This window comes from Triturus cristatus, chromosome 4_1 (assembly GCF_964204655.1).
Source record: "Triturus cristatus chromosome 4_1, aTriCri1.1, whole genome shotgun sequence".
Taxonomy (NCBI): Eukaryota; Metazoa; Chordata; class Amphibia; order Caudata; family Salamandridae; genus Triturus; species Triturus cristatus.
In genome coordinates, this window is record NC_140585.1 from 738614018 (window position 1) to 738634744 (window position 20727).

General features: G+C 46.5%; 1 protein-coding gene across 1 annotated transcript in view; it reads right to left on the reverse strand.

Moving 5' to 3' along the window:
• LOC146855442 (uncharacterized) overlaps positions 1-20727 on the reverse strand; it is a 181448-nt gene that overhangs the window by 115214 nt on the left and 45507 nt on the right. The window contains exon 2 of the mRNA XM_085650608.1: positions 1958-2323. Coding sequence (XP_085506734.1) covers positions 1958-2323 — 366 coding nt within the window. The remainder of the gene's footprint in view (positions 1-1957; positions 2324-20727) is intronic.

A 20727-nucleotide genomic window follows, 5' to 3' on the forward strand; every position in this document is an offset into this window, starting at 1 on the left:
ATCCTATGTTGGATGTGTTCCATGTAATTTGTGATGACCACTGAGATGTGGATATTGTGTTGTGGGACGCAGCGCTTAGTAGTGTGTTGGATGATGAAGTGTAAGAGACATGGTTTTCAGGTAACTTTGAACAGCTTTGCGGGTACCTTTAAAGTATTTTATATGACGCAGTGTGCTTATCTGGGTACTTCACCAGGTTGTCCATTCTAAGATTTGTTGTATAGTTGTGTTCCTGAGCTGGCGTGGTTGAAGGGACAGAGAAGTGGAGAGATGTTGGGATGAGCATTTTTTTAAATCATCCCATGTGCGAGGGTCTCTGTGAGATATATAGAAATGGTCAACTTGTATAGATGTCTGGGACCTGCAGTGAATGCAGTATATTAAAGTCCTCCAAAATTGGCCAGTGATGTGTAACAAATCACTTCAGTTATTCCATGTCTATCCAGTTGGTGATGTTTGGCTGTACAGTGCCTGGGGGATCGGCAGCTCTCAAAGCAGGTATGTCTTATGTAAATGTAATAGGTAGAAGTTACAATTTGTTGCTGACCTCTGCGCAGTATGGTTTGAGAATTGTTGTGGGCCATGAATCTTATATATGGAAGTACATAACTTTATAATGCCAAAGCAAACAATAACTCAGGCATTTCTTTTGCTTGCCAGCAGTTCCCTGGTTGAGATGCTTGCAATTCTGAGGAATGACCTTGAGGGCTGTGTTGCCGCGATGCTGGTGGTGCAGTTATCTAGGAAATAGCCAAGTTTCCAACTGTCTTTGAAAGAGGATGTGGTCTTGGGTGATTCTAATACTGGTTAGCAGTGAGTTCCAGAGCTTGGCGACTTCTACTGGGAAAGCAATGCCTCCTACGTTTTTTGGGGGGTGTAAAGGGTTATTTTAAACAGACAGCACTCCACACGGCCCAGAGAAATGTGGTTTTCATATTTTTCGGTAAATATCTACTTTTTACACGTGCCAGAATGGACGTATCAGTAAAAGGTCACAAAATCAAGAAATGAGCTAAGCTCATAGGCATTCCCTCAAACGAGCTCGCTATAAGGTTAACGATGAGTCACTCACAGAGGTCGGTAAATGAAGGAACCACACTTTTAAAGGGATAATTTGGTTATCGCTAGTGGGCTTTCGGTGAGAATGAGTAAGCCACGTATTCGATTTTATTCCACACACATACAGGGAAGGTGGGAGATCCGGGCCACATGGCTCGCAGACCATGTTAGTTGTTAAGTGTAACAAAAGGAGAAAACTCGCATTTCCTCCTGAAACCAGTCGCTTTATAAAAAACTCCAGAAATTTACTAGCCCGCTACAAAAAGTGCAGCGATTAAAAAACCATTGGTGTGGAAAAGGAAGTTGGGACAAAGCAGATATACAGGTTCTGCCACAGCTGACCTTCAAAAGAACCTATCACCCTTCTTTTCAAGTATTTTGTAAAATTCAGAGTAGGCACCTCAGAAAGGAGCAACGCTAAAGCAGCGACGGGGGGTTGCTCACGGAAAGACAAACGCTCCTTTTTCAATGGCATTCCTTCCAATGTCACCAAAAAGCGTTAAACTTTCAGCTCCCGAAAGCACGCCTTGTGCGCGGTGGCACGCGAGCCACCCGAGCCCCATTGAGAGGCGCACATTCTTTGTGACACCGGGAGACACTGGGGGACAAAAATACTATTGGGAATGTTTCAAAAGGAACATTTTTGGCTAGGACGGAGGCTTTTGACATTATTTATTAGGTTAAAAAATGCTTAACAAAGGCGGGACAATGGTGCTGTGGAAAGCATCGCATCTGAGGCCCCGGCCGTTGTTGTGTGCGGCCATTGATTTGAAGATGGGGCGCATTAGGCTAACAATTGCCTCGCAGCAGTCAATGGGAGGCCGCATTCAAGCACGCACAAGCACAGGCCTGTGAACAAACCATATGGGAACAGGGGGGAAAGCAAACATTTATTAACCTCTTTGTGGCGAGATGGGTGGAAGAACGGGCCAGTGCCGGAGCAGACGGTCATGCCAAATTTCCACAAATGACTGTGTCGGCTCTGTGCTTCGCTTGGCAGAGGAGGGCGAGGCCTGCTGCAGGTCGGCGCTGCCATGGTAACTGGAGCTGTGCAGGTCGGGGTGGGTAGTGCTGCTGCCGAAGCCGCTGACCACCAAAGGCGAACTTTTGTGCCGGAGATCTCCGCAGGAGGTTCTGCCGCTGGCCCATCCGGGCCCCTCAGACCCCGAGAAGGCAATCTTGGACATGGAGGGCCGCAGCCGAGACAGCGGAGTGCTGCTCGTTCTCCCCAGAGAGTCTGCCCACGAAACACTCCTGGAAACATCTGCAGAGGAAACCATGACATAACTTAAGTCATCTTAAGGTTGCATAGAATAATTCAACATTCACTAAATAAATACAATCATTCGCACAAAAAAGCTGTAACATCTCTGAAAAGAAGTAATGTATACAATTAAGAAGCAGTTATTTTCAGCTAGGCTGCTAGCGTTACTCAGTCGAAAGTTTCCCAAGTGTCCCAAAAGATGTTTTTCCATTTCGTTGCAATTGTATAAAACGCTTTTGACCAAAGGCTGTGTGATAAATTGGGACAGTGTCCACCATACTATAGTGTGGTGTGTTCTCATCCCTCTGCATTGCCTAAGGCCCACCTTCTTGAGTAGCGGGCATTTGCATATGTTTCCACTAAGCCATATAGCACGTAGAAGAACAAGTGGCGGGGTGGCACATATGCAGGGAGGGTCTTCCCACAGTTTAATTGCCAATATCCCAGCATCAAATGACAGTGGTCTTTGGTGAGCCTGCTCTCTATCAATTTTGCTTTCGGTTCAACGGCTTCTAGAAGGTACGATTCCAACCGCCATGTTACCTTTGAATATCATGTTTTTCTTATAGTTGGTTTCATGGTATGATGCATCAATGCGCACACATCCCTCTCATTCAACCAGCTCTAGTTTGTGAGGCTTTAGTTGTGTGGGTCACTATGGATCTCCTTCCAGCTGCTCTGTTATGCAAAAGCACGCCGGCCTACAGGTAAGTCCTGAGATCTTGTAACAAGCCAGCGCCCCTGAAAGGATGCTCACTGGTAGGCATGACCTGTGACGGACACCATCACAGCCTCCTGTGGAGTCTCTTAATAGGCCATGTAGGCCAGCCTGCATCTGAAGCAGTGCGCATCATGTTGTTTTTGTTTATTTATTTATTTTGCATTGTTTCACAGATGTTTCTCTCCCACCGGAACATGCCCTTTGCTCCCCTTTCTTTCATTAACCTTAGCAGGGTGTACGCAAGTTATCAGCTGCATATACTAGTTCGCAACAAAACAGCTAGTGACAGCGATGTAATCAAGTTGTCTGGTTTTACTGTTCCCTTTATAAACGCGAGAAACTTCGATGAAATGTCTACAATTCAAACCACTAAAAAACTTTCAGAACAAATATTTTTGCTGTGGCTTAAAGTCATGTAATGGTTAACAGCAGAACATTAGGCACTATGTAGGTCGGATTGCACCCACCGTCCAGCCAATGGGCATGGCGAGTGTCTGATCACTGATAATCATCATGTAAAGGGGAGAACAATCTCAAGGGCTTCCATCCTTGACCAGTGACCAGTACCAACCTATGCAAGAGGAATAGAAAATGGTGAGACGCATTGCTGGAAGGGTGACCTCCAGTCTCCGGTCAAGGCCATAAGCACAAAAGCAGAGACAGTGTTGGAAATTGTGACCTCCAAGCCAAAAGAAAGCTTCGAGGTATGGGACCAGAGATGGGCGCTGAGGGCAGTGACCAGAAAGGTAAAATGAGAAAATAGACGGAGCTGCTTGATCAGTATCCTTTGGAAGGTTATATAATGCTTCTGATACAGACAAATCAACTATTGTCGGACTCCAAAGCTCTTGTTACCTGTTGAATATTTACCCAAAGAAAATACATCAAATATTTAAAAGCTTTAATTCAATATTTCCCGGGTGCAGACATTATTCACATGCCGCACCACAAAGGCATCAACTGCACAAATACAGCAGAAATTAAGAATAACTCATGCTACGGCCCCTAGGCCAAACAAATTAATCAGTGGGACAACCATTAACAAATATGGGTATCCTGTCATAGACAATGTACTATCATTGCTCCTCGCCCCACAGGGCTACTGTGTGTGTGTTGCTGAGCCAAGCCAACCCTATGCACAGGCCACCCAGGTGAGAGAGTGGCATCTCCTGAAGTGCTTTTGCCAAGCACACTTTCAAATTGTCCTCCATCTGTGTTTATATTTCAACTGACTAACATAGCCACCACTCAAATTACTTTCATATTTCACTATACTAATTCAAAACTAATCTTTCATGTGTTTCGGAGTAGCATGCTGCTCACCAAAAATGCATTTCTACTCCTCATCAGGGGTAGCAAGCACTATCTTAACGCAAACCTTTTCCCTTTTCTATCCCTCCACTATCCTTCTCAATCCAAATAACTAACATATCCACCGTCAAATGACTTTCATATTTCACTATACTAATTCACCACTAATCCTTTATGGGTTCTGGAGTAGCGTGCTGCTCGCCAAAAAAGCGCTTCGATGCCTCGTCAGGGGTGGTAAGCACTATGTAAATGCAATTACAATACAATGACAATACAATACATGTAATAGGATTGTCTTTATTGTATTTTGTTGTGTTATTACTGAACAAACGAAAAATGAATCAAAGGAATCCCTAAATTAATTTCACCCACTGGTGATCACTCAGGCCACATTCCGGGCCATCATTTTTTGCACACTGACCCACTCGAGACAGAAATCAGTCATATGCAAAACAGTTTTCGTCCTGTTCCTATTGGAGCTGTCCAGCACGCATTGCCAGTCCAGGTCTTCTCCCGAAGGGAACACAGGCAGCACCGAGCCAGTTCCAGGGTTCTTAGGTCGTGCCAGTGAGGTGCTTCTTGAATCTTATGGTATAATGAGCATGGGTCCCATGTCTGGACAAACCTGCTACACTGAAAGCGTCTACTGTGAACAACAATAAAGTGGTTTAAGGAATGCTTTAAATAATTCCAGCCACAGCCGATCGCTGAAGGCCATGTGCCAGTCCTCGATTTCGCACACACTGTGCCACCCTCGTCCGAGACCTGCCATTTTAAATAGGTCTTGGCTCTGCTCCTAAAGGAACAGCCAGCCTGAAATGCCAGGTCAGCCAATTGCCCAGACATGAGTCTTATGTTCACCCACCATGCCATTGGACTCAAGGTGCACTTCTCCAAAAGGCCCAAGAGGCTGAAAACAGAGAAGTTGTGTTCTCCTCCTGAAGGGGAGGTGGTTTGCAGCTCAAGTTGGACAGTTCCTACTGCAGCAGAACTAACGATGATTTGTATATAGATGGTGTGTGTGGAGAATGTTGATGGACTGGAATACAGCGGCTTTAAAGTATTGTAGTAGGGATAATAATAGTAGTCGAAAGAAGTGAAGAAGCAGAAGTAGTACTTTTGGTAGTACCAGTAGTGGTGGGAACAATAGTGCTTATAAAACAATTAGAAATAAATGATGGAACATGTATACATTTATTGTATAATAGTTAGTCAGGTTTCAGAGATTAATGTGGCTCCCCCGCTAGTATAATTGATTCAACACCTTGGTAGCTATATTTCACTGGGCAGTATCCCAGGAGGGTGAAACTAAGGTCTTAAGTCAGAATGTGATTTTTAAATTGAAATAGAGTTGATGATTCAAAAAGTGAAGGCCACCTGTAAAAGGAGATGTGATGAAAGTTAAGATACAACCCTAAAGTTACTGAAGAGCTTAGTTTCCACTCTTTGTGGTCATACCTGTCATTTGAGGCACATCACATTTTAGGAGCGAGCCCAACTTACTGTAGAGCAACCTAAGCTCGACCGACGCGGGTGTGCATCTGCTTGGAAATGAGAAAATATGAGACAATGGTGGTCAGGAATCACAAGAATGCTACCACCAGGATCCACAAGAACATGTGAAAGTGGCAGATAATTTTGCATTCTGTGGTAGTCTGTGGAGTCAGTCCACTTTACAGATGTGGGGTGGGATTTATCAGTAATCAGTGACCTAATCATACATCTACAAATGCATAAAACTATGAATCATTCAATGTTGCCATTACCAATCATTAACAAGCATTGGCATAGCCAATAGGTCTGGCCTTTGGGACCTTATAAGCGTTTAGGTATGCAGCACATTGTCTTATGTATTGTGTTGCTATGCGTTAACAAATCAGATAGCTTAAAAAAAAGAATTGTCCCACATTTGCATTTGGGCCGTTTTGAACTTCTAAAGACACATTATAGAGGTGTTTTGTAATGGTTTGTGGGAACAAGCATATTTGTGCTCGCTGTAGACAATGTTTGTCCTAATATCAGATACATAAACAGTAAAAAGTGGTGCACAAGAAGATTAAACAGGCCCCCAAAATTAAAAACAATCAGCCCACACACAGACTTTTCAGACCTGCTGCACGAGCACTGCTTGATTGCCCAATGGGCTAGTCCGAAGCTGTAAAGGTGTCCTGGCGTATATCTTTGAAGGCAAAGTAGTGCACTTGCTGGGAATTAGCCTGCAAATGCGTGAGAGGCAATGCTCCTAAAATTCATTTGGCTCCTGATTTTGGTAAGTCCCAGAGCCCTCTAATTCCGCTTTTTCACTGAATAGCCGACTTTATGAAATGCGAAATGGGATGTGCAAGGACAGTCTTGCCAAGTATGGCGCTACATATATGTATATGTGCTGGATAATTGTACTGTATGGAGTTGGTACATGTGCAGAATTGTATTCACTCGGAAAGCTGGTTGTTGGCCTGTACAGAACACTGTACTTGCTCACCCAAAAGAAAACACGCATGATGGTCCTGTACAGTACAGCACAGGGTACACTTGCACATCTGGCCAAAACACTGGTTTACTTTCGAGTTTGAGATCTCTGAGCGTCTGTAAACTATGTACAAACTGATAAGCCACATTGAGTGACTAAAAAACCATAGTTTAGTATTGTCTTTAATTTAATATTACCTTCTTTAAAAACAAAGTGTATTCTGCTTCGCTTGACTGCGCCGAGCGCACAGGGCGCTCTGCAGATATTCAAAGACGGTGTGGCTGGAATTACGTTATTTTCAGCCTTGGAAATGCCTGTGTAACTCAAGCTGCTAATGATAAAGGGGATCTTGCTGTTTAGCTGTCTCTAGTATTTTAACTGTTCGCATGTGGCTTTTTCTCCCTTCAGAAAGCCACATGACTAGTTTAACAAGGCACCACGGACAACGGCAAACAAGAATTTTTAAAATGCTATGCAGTGCGAGCAAGTTTTGTTACCGGGGGCGGTCAGCAGGCCACAGAGCCCTGGGCGCACCGCTCGCAAAGAGGGGGCACGCAGCGGCAAGCCTTAGGAGACGATCCTAGTGGCACTGCCCTGCCTCCTGTTCCTCCAACATGGCGGAGGCCGCGCACCCTGCATGGCCACAATCCCCGCAGTACTAGAGATACCAGGAGCAGTGTGGCTAGAGTGCCAAACAAGGGAAGCGGGGACAGGGCGGCGCCCACCAGAGTGGAGTGCACAACGCACCATGGCAGCCACGCCACACAAAGCCCTCATGACCGCCACGTGCGTCCAGCAACACTGCGCAGCACCTTTTCAAATCTCCCTTACTGACACCCACATAGTAAAAGGAGCTACAGTGGCGCCAATGCGGCCGTCATGTGACCATGTGGGTGAATGAAGGGTGTCTCCCATACGGAAGTAAATATCTACAAGCCCCAACTCCTAATTAGCATAACAAGCGCAGCCACGCGACCGCGAAAGTGAAAGCAACATGTCCCAGGGAAAGCAACATAATCCACAACAGATGGCACCCTGCGTGCCGCTGCTCACTCCCGACAGCAAAACACCATGGGAGCGAACATTTTAGGAAAAGGTGGGACACGCACCTGCCTTTGGCAAATTGCTTGCTTTCATTTTTTGAAAGCCACTCGCAAAGGCCAATAGAATTTCACAACCAGACGCACAAGCTTTCGGAAAGCTTTATGAATGTCTGGAGTGATTCCAAAAGGCCCTCTCCTAGGGCAGCGTATGCGCGCTGCGCTAGGCTCGACCTAAAAAAAGCATTTAGACTTTTACACCAAATGCAATTTAAATTCAGTCTATTTTGAGGCATGAAAATAAGTCTTAAATATCTATACTTTAAAATGTGTGTTGCTCCTTACCATGATGTTTAAACTTCTGTGAGATTTTCCATTCAAGAAAACCTTCCAACTCTTAGTATTAATTTTGTGCCAGCATGTTTCTTAATTAAGATCCTCTCCTTTTTATGGTCAGGCTTGACAGCACAGCTGTCGCCAATTATGAGACAATCACCAGGAGAGGGGCTTTGGCTCACCCACATGTTGTTAGCCCGGGAACATTTTGATTACGCAGAACTTGCGTGCTTCCACAAAAAGTGCTCGCCCTCTACACAACCATGATGATTTTGTTTATTCATCAAGCTTCCTGAACATGAACTTTCAGGGGCACACACATGACGTTCTAATGCTATTACAGTGTCTTAGCTAGCTAGCTAGCTTACAGTGTTTTTCTCTGACAGCAGCACAAATGGGAGAAGGGCTGTTATTAATTTACATAGATTTTTAGGTCTGGCTTGACAGTGCAGCTGTCACCTGACCTTTCCACCTATATGAATATAATTCTACAGTTCTTAGCTTCCACACAATACAAATCCATTCGTATGGTATGTACTTGTAATGCTTTACATATAACACTGGAACCATTGGAATTGCCAATGCTTGTTGCGAACTGCCATTGGCTCCTGAAACAGGAAGTGGGCGTCATAGGAGTGCAAGACGTGACATCAGCACACCCATTTTAGCAGCACACATGTGAAGTAAAATATTGCGTTTCCTACAGGAAGTGAAGAGAGTAAAGAAAACGCCGCATTTAACAGTTCCTGTAGCAGACGCACGTGTAGGCTAGCCTGACTCTCCCTTTCAAAGTATGAAGGCAGTTCATGTGATCGGAGGCCGTAAGAAAATGTTTCCAAAAATCCGATAAATAAATTCAGTTCTTGACTCGCTATCTAATATGAAACACATTTTTTAAGAAATCGTGCGTCCAATTTAATGGGCATGGTGCTTCGAAATGCCACCTCTTGGCTGATACCAGGGTCATCAATGCAGAGGAATCGGCAATTGTAAACCCTCCATACATCGTATCATAACACCTTTGCTTGGGAAAACAGAATTACAATGTTACTTAGGTCTATTTTGAGATTGCCAAACTATCACCTAATTTAATTTCCAAATTCTGTTTGCTCCAAACTGCCAGCCCGCGCGCGCTTCCCTGGACACGTGGACATTCTTGGCGCTGACGCATGCTGCTGCGGCTGTGGGGTGACAGGCTGCCGGTGGGGCAATGATGGAATTCGTGTGCATGCGGCCGGGCCTGCCGTACTGGTCCAGGGCAGACGGCAGGCGACGAGCCAGGCACAGCCCTTGAGGAACAGTGGTGCGCGTGCCGGTTACTGGAGGTCCTGGAGGCCTGTAGTGAGCATGCAGCTCAAAGAAACTCTAAGAAATGTTAATCCTTGGCATGACGGGGCGGGCGGCTGCCAAATGTCCGAGACTGCTTCTCCAGGGAGCAAATAAAGGGGCAGAATTACAAGCCCCTTGCGCCACTTTTGCGTCACATTTAACATGGGAAAAGTGGCGCAAAAGTGGCTCAAGGGGCTTGTAAATCTGCCCCATGTCCTCAAAATTAAGGTGCAGTGGTGCCTACCGGCAGACAGTCTCATAAATTAAGTGATATGAGTCAGGTGACGGTCCTAACTGGTCATTGTTGTGTGTCTGAGCTAAGGCGTCTTTACATCTTCAGTGAAGTGAGTAATGAAAGAGATGCCAGCTCGATCCATATATCCATGGCCATCACATCTAAAGCCTCAATTATGAATGAGATGACGCTTTGGGGGAGTTGCTTCATTCGTGGTGCTGCACGGGGGTCATGCAGATGTTTTCAAAATAGGAGCAACATTTAAAATATCCTATTTTTGAGATTAGTAATTTACGAAAGCTCTCTTACAGAGAAAAATTCAATGTCTACGTGCGTCCAGGTCTCTAGACTGAATGATAGGGAGTGAAGTCATGCTCATCTAATGCAATCACCAACCTACAAAATGTGTGTCTTATATTTATGTGCAATCAAAGGTTTTCAATCTGCCCGCGAAGTGGGAAAGCTTCGGCTTCGCGAACTTTCGTGAAGATTTCCCATGTCACTGAGGCGAAGTTTATCCCGCTGCAGTCAGCAGTTGTCTCCTGCCTACAGAATCTCTCACTCATTGCGGGTGAGGCATCCAGGGACTGGTAACGGCATATAAGGCATGGCAGGTCGGTGGCGAGGCAAGGCTTGCATGCGCCCTAATGCAAGTTTTTTTTTTGTTGCATATTTATATAGCGCGAACTCGACCCCAAGGTATTGGAGCGCTTTACATGAGCACCTATTTACATTACACATTCAGGCACGGGGAGATTAAGTGATTTGCCCAGAATCACAGGATGTGGACGCGACCTCGAGGCTCGAACCCTGGTTTCCTGCACCAGAGGCGGCAGCACAGCCGACGGACCACATCCTCTCCCCAAGTAAAGACAATTTCCCCAACCCCTATACCAGAAGTTCGATAGCAAAAAAAAACAGTTGCAATTGAGGTGCACTGGGCCCTGAACCCCCCTGGGTAATGGCACCACTGCACCCGCTGCACTAGTGATATCCATGCTCTTGTTTTCCTTTAGCTCTTTGTTCCTCCACATCCCTCCAACAGTCCTCGTTCGCCTTTAGCCCCTCCCTCTCTTCCCTATCCTTCCCATGACACCCCCTTTCACTTTACATGCTCCCAGCTCCCCTTGCATCCATCAGCTCGCGCCCCCCTCTGTCTGCAGTAAAGATTACATTCCCCATGGTACACTCTCTCACTTTTCTTTTCTTCATCTCCCTTGTGCCTTTTTATTCTGCCCCGTTTCTCTTCACCTTCCCTTATTCTCTGTTATTCTTCCTGCAAGTCTCATTCTTCACTCAACCACTCCTCGTTTCTTGTGTATTCCCTACTTTCTACCAGTCACACCTCTCCTTTTCTCTATATCTTTCTCAGGGTACGAGTCCTAAATAAAGAAGTGGGGGGACTAACCTAGTTAAACAGAATGCAAGTGGCATGATGGCGCATGACTTCACAACGTCTGACATCACAGCGTGTAACATCACGGCGTGTGACATCACGGCGTGTGACATCACAGGAAGTGCCATTACAAGAAGTGATATCAGATCGTAAGCCCTCACATATATGTTTAACATGTCTATCGTGAGTACATTGGAGCATATTTCGAGTATACAGGGAAACCCTCCTGATTTAGGCAGAAGATTCACACTTTTGTAAGCTACACATAAAACAGTGTTGCCTTTTGTCAGCGTAAACTTCCTCTACCCATAGTGCTTTACAAGAAAAAATAGTGATACTTTAATTATTTTAACGCCTCCCCAGGTGTAGTAAGCTCTATTATAAATGCTATTTATTTTGTGTAAATACAGGGAAAGACCAACGCATCTGACATTCTTACACTGTATGCATATCTTGTAGATAGGGATTGTACAAAATGAAAAGCTGCGTCCCTTGTATGGGTGAAGTGCTAATAAGGTGTGAGCCTTTGTTTTCCCTCTGCTGCATTTGCATCAGGTGTGAGTTTCCTGACTGCTCCCAGCCAGAAGACTCATACAAAAGTATGCCTGATGACCCCTCAAACTGGGCGTTTGTTATGGGCCCAGCAGGAGCCTAAAATAAGAAAGCCCCATCCCGTCCCCCCCTTCACGTTGTTGTGGATCTAAACAGACAACGTGCAGGTGCTGCTGAAAGTGTCACGGTGCTTGGAAATTACCATGGGAGCAGTTCAGCACATTTTTCAGTGGGGACCAACTTCTTGGCAGGGTGGATGGAGTCCACCCTGTGAAAATAGTGGATGGACGCAGTCCACCCACGTGTACTCCTGACTCGTGCCCTGATCTTTCTGCTGTTCTTCCCCTCTTGCAATTCCCTTCTCTATTTATCTAGTTTGTTTGTTCTCTCTATTTACCCCATGTTTTCTATATCTCCCCACTCCAACTTCATATTCATTTAACTGTCCATCTTTCTCTTTTGCATTCAGCCTTCTCTTTCCTAATTCTTCTTTCTTTTTCCTTGCTAACCCCTCTTTTCCTTATTTCCTGCATCTTTCCAGCCTTCGTTATCTTTCCACGCCCACATTATATCTTTTTTGTTTCATCTATCTCTATTTACTCCCCTGTTACTTTCCATTCTCTCTCTTCTTCATATTGTGACCGTGCGTAGCTCCTTTCCCCCAAAACCAAAAGCCAGACCCCAGGGATACGCATTGAAAAAATCTGTAAGGTCGGCCTGTTAATCAAGCTGCAACTGATGAAAAAGCAGGCTGCGCCCCCATCCCGCTTCATTAAAAGTACAGCATTAAGAACTTAAATACAATTTAAAATGTATTATTTTGAATATATTAAATCAATAATATTTTTCTGGAGTTTAAATGATAACATAATCCACCTAAAGTAAAAAACAACGTTTTTATTATGTATTAGAATTATTAAAAGTGATTTATGGACATATGTAACTATATTGCAATAAAATAAAATGTTATATTAATTCTTAAATGTAAAAAGGCTATTAAAATACATTAAATGAAAATAACAAATGTTTTTTAGATAACGTTTTCAGATTAAATTGAATGTTTTATTCTTTTAACTAGTTATAATTTAATAACTTAATTTAATGTAGCATTATTTCTATTATGTCCTAAGGCAGACTGTTGCAATGTCAGTGGTTGGCATGGGTGGGGCTGGGCATTCTTCACGTCTGAGCTGGAATACATTTACACCTGTTTTGAGTCCTTTTTGGCTGCAAGAACTAAAGAAGTGCAGTTTGCAAATAGGAATGGGCGTACTCTTTTGTGGGTGGATGCATGTCCAGCCCTGAACCCCTCCTTACTCCTCCATTAACCCCTCCCATTTTTGTAGTCAGCAATTTTCATTTTCCAGCCATTCCACACTGTCCTGCCCACATTTACAATTAAAATGTATGCTTACATGTGGGGAGACTCCACAGTCAGGGTGGAGGCCTCTGCACAGAAAACAATAGGAAAGACAGAGGCAGAACCTCTACATGTAGATTTGGGAATAACATCTTGTAGTATATTAGTAGCTCTAATATAATACAAAATGCAGTTTGTGAATAAGTCCAAAATAGTCAACTAGGCAGCTGTCATCCAGGGAACTACTTATTCAAGTGCACAACGACTCTTGCTTCTTCTTTCTTCTCCCGTACTATAAATACACCTAAATGAAAGTTGGGGGGGGGTGAAGGGAGGGCAAAAGCATGAACAGAGCGTGATTCAAGAGATATCCTTTGTGTACAGATTACAGTGTAGTGGATGGAGTCTAGAGGGGGAGAGGAGAGTTTGCAGGCATACGGAGCGTGGGTTTAGACGTTAAGGGACCATGCATTAATGGTGCACTTACCATCATAAATCCGGTTTAGAATGGGCTTGACACCATCAGCATTGTTGTAGAAATTGATACCAAAAGAGTGGATCAGTTTCAGCAAGGAAACCTTGTAGGTGTTTAAAAGAACACATTCAAGATAACAGCCACATAAGACAAACCAATGGTAATTAATTATGGTGGCAATTGAACAATTGAAACAACAGTTTGTGAAGTTTGGAAAGGAATCCTATAATCCAGTCCAGTACTGTATCCCTGTGACCTAGAATCCCATTGGCAATGGCATTGAAGGTTAAAGAAACAAGCATTAGAAATGCGATAGGTCTAGCATTTTTTTGAGTTAGAACTATTGGCATAGCTCAACAGCTACCCAACAGAAAATGCCACTTTGCAGGTGAGGAACAGCGCATTACTCTGTCAAATGGCCTAAAAGCCTAACATGATGTTGATAGCCTACAAAAGAGAAAGGCGGGGCCGGCATCGGCCACGCCGAAAGTATGGCGGTCGTGCCGGCCCCTGACGATCACCTAGAGGCGGGCCTGTCGCGTGTAGCAGTGATGCGACAGGCGCACCTCGTCAGTCATTGGTCGCGGGTCCTGGGCGTGACCCGGAAGTGATCGTAATCACTTCTGGGTCATGCGTTGGGCTAACGCCAGGCCAGTTGGAACCGGCCTGGCATGGAACAGGGTTTAAAAGGCTGGGGAGCGGATGAGTCTGTCTCTTTGCTTCCCTCTCACCCAGCTCGCTGCACCAGCCTCGCTAGGAGGCTGTAACTGATCTCTTTTGTTTTATATTACAGGTCTCCAGGACGCGGATCGAGAACTTGAGGTCCTGGGATTTTGTGGGGCCTCGTGGCGAGGCTTTTTCATCACTTTTTTCCTTTTTGTTGCAGGCCAGGAAGTGGGCTGGCGAAGCGAGAGAGACCGGCAGCTGACCGTCGCTGCGGTTTGTCGAAGGCGCGGTAATCAGGGAATGCTCACCGGGCTCCGAGACCGCGTGTTTTCCTGGAAACGTGAACGGCGATTTTGGAAGGTACCGATTGTGGCAGCGTGGGAAGAGGATCTCCTGTTTTCTCCCTGGCGCTTCTGCGAGGTATCGAGTGAGTGTGCAGAGCGCGTCAATTAAGGAGCGTGTGATCAGCGGTTTGTCCTCGGGTTTTAAAGCGCGACCGGCGTGCTCGTTTCTTGTGGGTTTGCACAATAAGGTACTACGGGTCTCGCTGATCTTCGTGAAAAGGTAGATGGGCAAGAAGGGTCAGAGGAGAGGGCTAGGCGTAGCATTTTGCCCCCCAAGGTGGCATTTCCCCCCTCCCCAAGCGGGTTAGGTCAAAGAAGGGGGTGCCAAGTGAACCTGTTACTCCAGTGGCCCCTGCGCTAGTCCCCCGGCCCAAGGAGGAACCCGAGCATCAGGGGGTGTCCCACCTGTTACAACTGTGGACTCTGTGCCAGTCCCTCAGCCCAGGGGGGAGCCCCGGCCTTCAGGGGTGGTCCCTTTAGGGGGTGTCCCGCCTGTTACACCTGTGGCCCCTGTGCCAGTCCCCCAGCCCGGGCCTTCGGGGGTGGTCCTTTTGGGGGGGAATCCCACAACTTCCAGTTGTGCCTGCGGGAGGGAATATGGTTCCGCAAGATTTAGTATCACAGTTAGCGGCAATACTTCCTTGGTTGGGAAAAACGGGGATTCTGTCACCAGCAGTAGGGGCGAAAGACATCGGTAGTGATGTACTCGCTGAGGCAAAGCGGATAGTTGCTCAGTTTGATGGGGCACCTGGGGGTAAGACAGTTGATGGGTTGGGTGCACCTTCCCCTGTCATTCCAGCAGGTGGGGTCACCTCACTTGAACCCAACAAAGGACTACCAGGGAGCAGCCTGGCAAAGGAGAAGCTGACGGAGCCAACTGGGGCTTCTCCAGTAGGTAAGCAGCTAATGTTGCCTGTGTTAGGTGTGGGGGAATCCCGCACCGAGAGGCAACACTTGGCGAGACATGTCACACAAGAAGTGAAAGAAAAAATATGGTCTGGGAGTTATGTTAGTATGTTCTCCTTGCATCTTGATGAACATGAAAGGGAAGAAGCAAAGAAAAAGAAAGATTGGATGCTCCCTAAGGAATGGGCAAGTGAACTACCAAAGTTCAGGATTGAGGAGAATTTGAACAATTGGATCAGAGGTTTTTCAATATTCATGGCAGTGATGGCTGAACATTTTCCTAATATGCAGGCAGAAATGGCATGTTACCAGAGCATGATCACTGGGGCGCATGACAAGTATGGGGGTATGGGATTGAAGGAATTGCCTGGTTAGATCAGTTTCGTGGGGGGCCTCAGGACAATACCAAAAGTCAGTCCTTTCAGTCCTTTCAGTCCTTTCGCCCACATTCCTCCACAGGCTCCTCGAATAGAGCAGGTAGGGGGAGGAAGGGAAGGGACATGTTGGGATTTTATAGGCGCACACGCACATGCACTAGACCACAAGGCACGTGCAAGTTCAAACATGCTTGTTCTATCTGTGCCAAACCATCGCACCCTGAGTCCAAATGTTTCAGAAAGTCAAAGGATAGGGGAAAGAAGAAACAGGAATGAGGGTATTGCACAACACATGGCACGCTCACCCATTAATGTATCGGCTCTGACACCCTGGCTAAACAAATACTTTTGTCATTCCACCGCTAGGACATTGCTAGATGGGTTCAGTTATGGTTTCAGGATTCCAGTACCTGAATATGTGGGAACACCAAAATGAAAAAATCAACTCTCTGTTAGGGCCAACCCAGGTGTGGAGGCAACAAAAAATTGAAAAAGAATTGCGCTTAGGCAGAATAGCTGGGCCATTTGATTCCATCCCGGTAGAGAATTTTGTCTGCTCTCCTTTAGGAGTGGTCCCCAAGAAAGAAAGTGGAGAGTTCAGGTTGATACATAATCTGTCAGCACCCAAAGGCAACTCATTGAATGACGCTATCAGTGAGGAGATTTGTAGTGCAAAATATGCCTCCTTTGATCAAGCAGGAGAGATGCTCAGGGGGATGGGCCCTGGAGCACTGTTGGCTAAGTCTGACATAGAGTCCTCCTTTCGTTTGTTGCCAGTTCACCGATTTGATTTTCATCTCCTTGGTTTTCAGTTCCAGGGTAGATTCTACATGGATATGTGTGTGCCTATGGGCTGCTCGGTCTCCTGTGCCTATTTTGAAAAATTCAGTTAATTTTTGGAATGGGTATTTAGACAGGTGACAGGGCACCAGTTTATCATGCATTACCCTGATGACTTTCTTATCTTTGGGTCACCGGGCTCCTGGGAGTGTGTGTGGGCACTGCAAGAATTTTGCACGCTCATGCAGGCTTCTGGGGTTCCCTTGGCACCAGGAAAGACAGTTGGACCAACAACAACGATAGAATTCTTAGGGACTGAGTTAGATTCCGTCCAGGGGTGTTTCAGGTTGCCTGCAGACAAGATCACCAAGTTCAAGACAGCATTGCAGCAATGTTTGGTTAAAGAAAAGGTTACCCTGCACCAGTTACAACAGACAGTAGGGCAGGTGAATTTTGCTCTGAGAGTTATCCCGATGGCACAACCATTTTCCTGATCCATCCAACAAGCCATGGCCAGTCTCAGGGAGAAACACCACCACACCAGGCTGTCTGCTGAGGTTAGACAGGACATGCACATTTGGATGGCATTCCTGCAGGACTTCAACGGCAGGGTAGTGTGGCCCGGTCAACCCACTACTTCCGCGGAGTTAGGTTTAATGACTGACGCTGCGGGTAGTGAGGGATTTGGTACCATACTCGGTACTGAGTCGGTGGCACAGCGTTGGCCGGCTTGGTGGGTTGAGACTGGTTTGACCGGTAACATCGGTTTCTTGGAACTGTTCCCCATTTGGGTGGCATTAACGGTATGGCCAGACCGATTGCGTAATCAATCTGTGGTGTTCTGGTCTGACAACATGACTGTTGTTGAATGCATCAATCACCAAGCAGCACGGTGTAAAATGATTCTCCGCTTGTTGAAAGAGATATTTTTGCGATGCATGAGACAGAATATGCAATTTAAAGCTCAACATGTGCCAGGGGTATTGAATCATGCTGCTGATGCACTCTCTCACTTTAAGATGCAGGTTTTCAGGGAACACCTCCCGTCTGCAGCAGCGTACCCCACACCCTTCCCAGAACTACTTTGGCAGATTGGTGCCCCAAACTACCGGACCTCGTGGCAGCTAGTCTAGCACCCAGGACCAGGAAAGCGTATGAAGGGGCGTTTTGGGCATATTGTACCTTCTTGGGCACGGAGTGGGCAGAGAAGTGGCATGACACAGGAGCACTCCTTCACTACTTGGGGGCTTTAAAAAGGGATGGGCTCTCAGCGGCAACAGCCAGGCGGCATGTGGCGGCAATATCTTTCTTTGCTCAAACGAGAGACAGGGGAGATCCCACCAACAGCTTCACAGATAGGAAAGCCTTGAAAGGGTGGCAGGGCCTCCATGGGTCAGCACCGGTCACGAGGCGGCCGATCGGTGTGGAGCTGCTAGCATGTTTACTGGGGGTCCTTCACCTCATTTGCAACACCGCAGAGGAAGCTCTTTTGTTCAACGCTGCCTTTTCATTGGCCTTTTATAGTGCATTTAGGATTGGGGAGTTGGTGGCCCAAAACAAACAGGATGTGCAGGGTGGCTTGCAATTTGACCGTGTGAAGGTACAAGGCGATGCTTTACTGATATCAATTAGGAAGCCCAAGACTGACCAAGAGGCACGTGGGGAAGGGGAAGTACTGCATCGCGCACATGGTAATCCTTGCTGCCCCCTCACACATTTAGAGGCAATCCTGCAGCGTAGACCCAGTAATAAGGGGGGGCATTGTTAATCCATGCTGATGGTACTCCACTCACAAGGTTTCAGTTTAAAAGAGTCATGGACGTGGCAATACAGAAGGCAGGCTTGGACCCTAGTTGCTATGGAACTCATTCTTTCAGAATAGGGGCTGCCACTGAGGCAACAGCAAGGGGTTTCCCCAGCGGCAACGTTCAAAGGATTGGGAGGTGGTCCTCCAATTGTTATAAGCGCTATGTGCAGCTGCATATGTTGTGAGTAGGACATTTGCTAGGTGTTGATGCATATTCCATCTCTGTTCACATTTACAGTTTCTGAAGACTGTTACCAGAGGGGAAACTGGAGACGACACAACAGCACCATCAAGCAACGGAAGGACTGTCACACACACGGAATCAAGGACCACATGTCGTTTGGATTATTGGCTATTCATATGTGAGGCGTTTGTCTAACTTTTTTCTTTCAGGAAATTATAGGTCTAGAGCAGAGCAGGCAGGATTTAAGGTATCATTTCCTGGGCAGGGGGTCTCGGCTTTAGTCAGTTTAGGGGATTGGTAGTAGACCTTTTGAACAGGGGTGGGGCTCTCCCCAGTATTATTATCTTGCACCTGGGAGGGAACAATCTGGTGAATCTGGGTAGAAGGGGGCTATTGGAAACCATAATCACTGAGGTGGGTTGGTTAGCTAGGACATGCCAAGGGTGTACCATAGTATGGTCACAGATGATACCCAGATTCCAATGGAGGCGGGGAGTCTGTGAGGGCACTGAATCAGTCAGTGAGAAGGATCAATAATAAGATAGATAGGCTATTCAGGGCTCCTCATCTACAGACGATCGCCCACGGGTGTATCAGGGGGGAGTAAAAGACGGTGTCCACTTGTCTAAAGTAGGCAATGAAACTTCCTGGAGAATTTGCTTGCTTGGTTGGGGGGCTTCAGAAGCAGGACATGACCCTCTAGTAAGCATGGGGGGGCAGATAGTCGGTCAACTATGCTGGCCTGTGGCGGTAAGGTCATGCTTGGTGAGCAGTAAATTTAAGGTCCTTATAGGGCGGTGCCATTCTTGAATGGGGTCGCCCAAGGGGGAGGGACAAGTGGTCTCTCCTAGAAATCCAGGGGCAGTTACAGCCAGTTGGCTGGATGGGTGCGGGGGAGTGGGGAGTCACGCTTTCCCTAGGCTGGCTGGCCACCCCGCACGTGCACAATGGCGCCAGTAAACGGCGCAGAACTGCAAGGGCCCCTTATGGAGATAATATACAGAGCGTGAGGGGGTAACCGGGGGGAAGTACCCTCACAGTGAACGGGCCCTCTGCGCATGCACACTCCGGTTGGAGGGCGGGCTTAATTTGATAAGGATCTGACACAAGTTATTGACCTTGCCGTAGGCTCACATAGGGATACGCAGAAAATTAACTGCTATTATTGGTTATTGATGATCATTGTTTTAGATACGGATAGGAAAACCTTGTATTAGAGATATGTTAAGGTTAGACATCTGATATCTGTACAATGTAATCAATGTCATGCAATGTTTTTTCTGCGTATTTTTGTAAATATTGTATAAAATTAATTATGTTTAAATTTTTATGTTAATAAATATGGCCTGGGTTTTTTACGACCCCCTCATCCAAAACTCTTCTCATGTCATTATCTGGGTCTGGATAATGGAGGAGGGGGTGTAGGTAGTACCTGGCCATAGAGAAAGGCCGGGCCGGCATCGGCCACGCCGAAAGTATGGCGGTCGTTCCAGCCCCTGATGATCACCTAGAGGCGGGCCTGTCACGCGTAGCAGTGACGCGACAGGCGCGCCTCGTCAGTCATTGGTCGTGGGTCCTGGGCGTGACCCGGAAGTGATCGTAATCACTTCCAGGTCACGCATTGGGCTAACGCCAGGCCGGTTGGAACCGGCCTGGCATGGAACAGGGTTTAAAAGGCTGGGGAGTGGATGAGTCTGTCTCTTTGCTCCCCGCTCACCCAGCTCACTGCACCAGCCTCGCTAGGAGGCTGTAACTGATTTCCCCACCCACCATCCCTTAAAGCAAATATTTTGTGGTGAATTCTTCTGTTTATTCACAGGTTTTGCATTTGGTATTGTTGTATTGTGTGTTATGCCTTTCTGTCCTTGTTGTCTAGGAGAGGTTTTTTTCCTTTTACAGGTCATCTATCGTCGTATTTAGTGCTATTCCTTGGTCAGGCGGTAAGGTCATGATTGGTGAGCAGTAAATTTAAGGTCCTTAGAGGGCGGCGCCATTCTTGAATGGGGTCGCCCTAGGGGGAGGGACAAGTGGTCTCTAATTAGAACTCCAGGGGCAGTTACAGCCGGTTGGCTGGATGGGTGCGGGGGAGTGGGGAGTCACGCTTTCCCTAGGCTG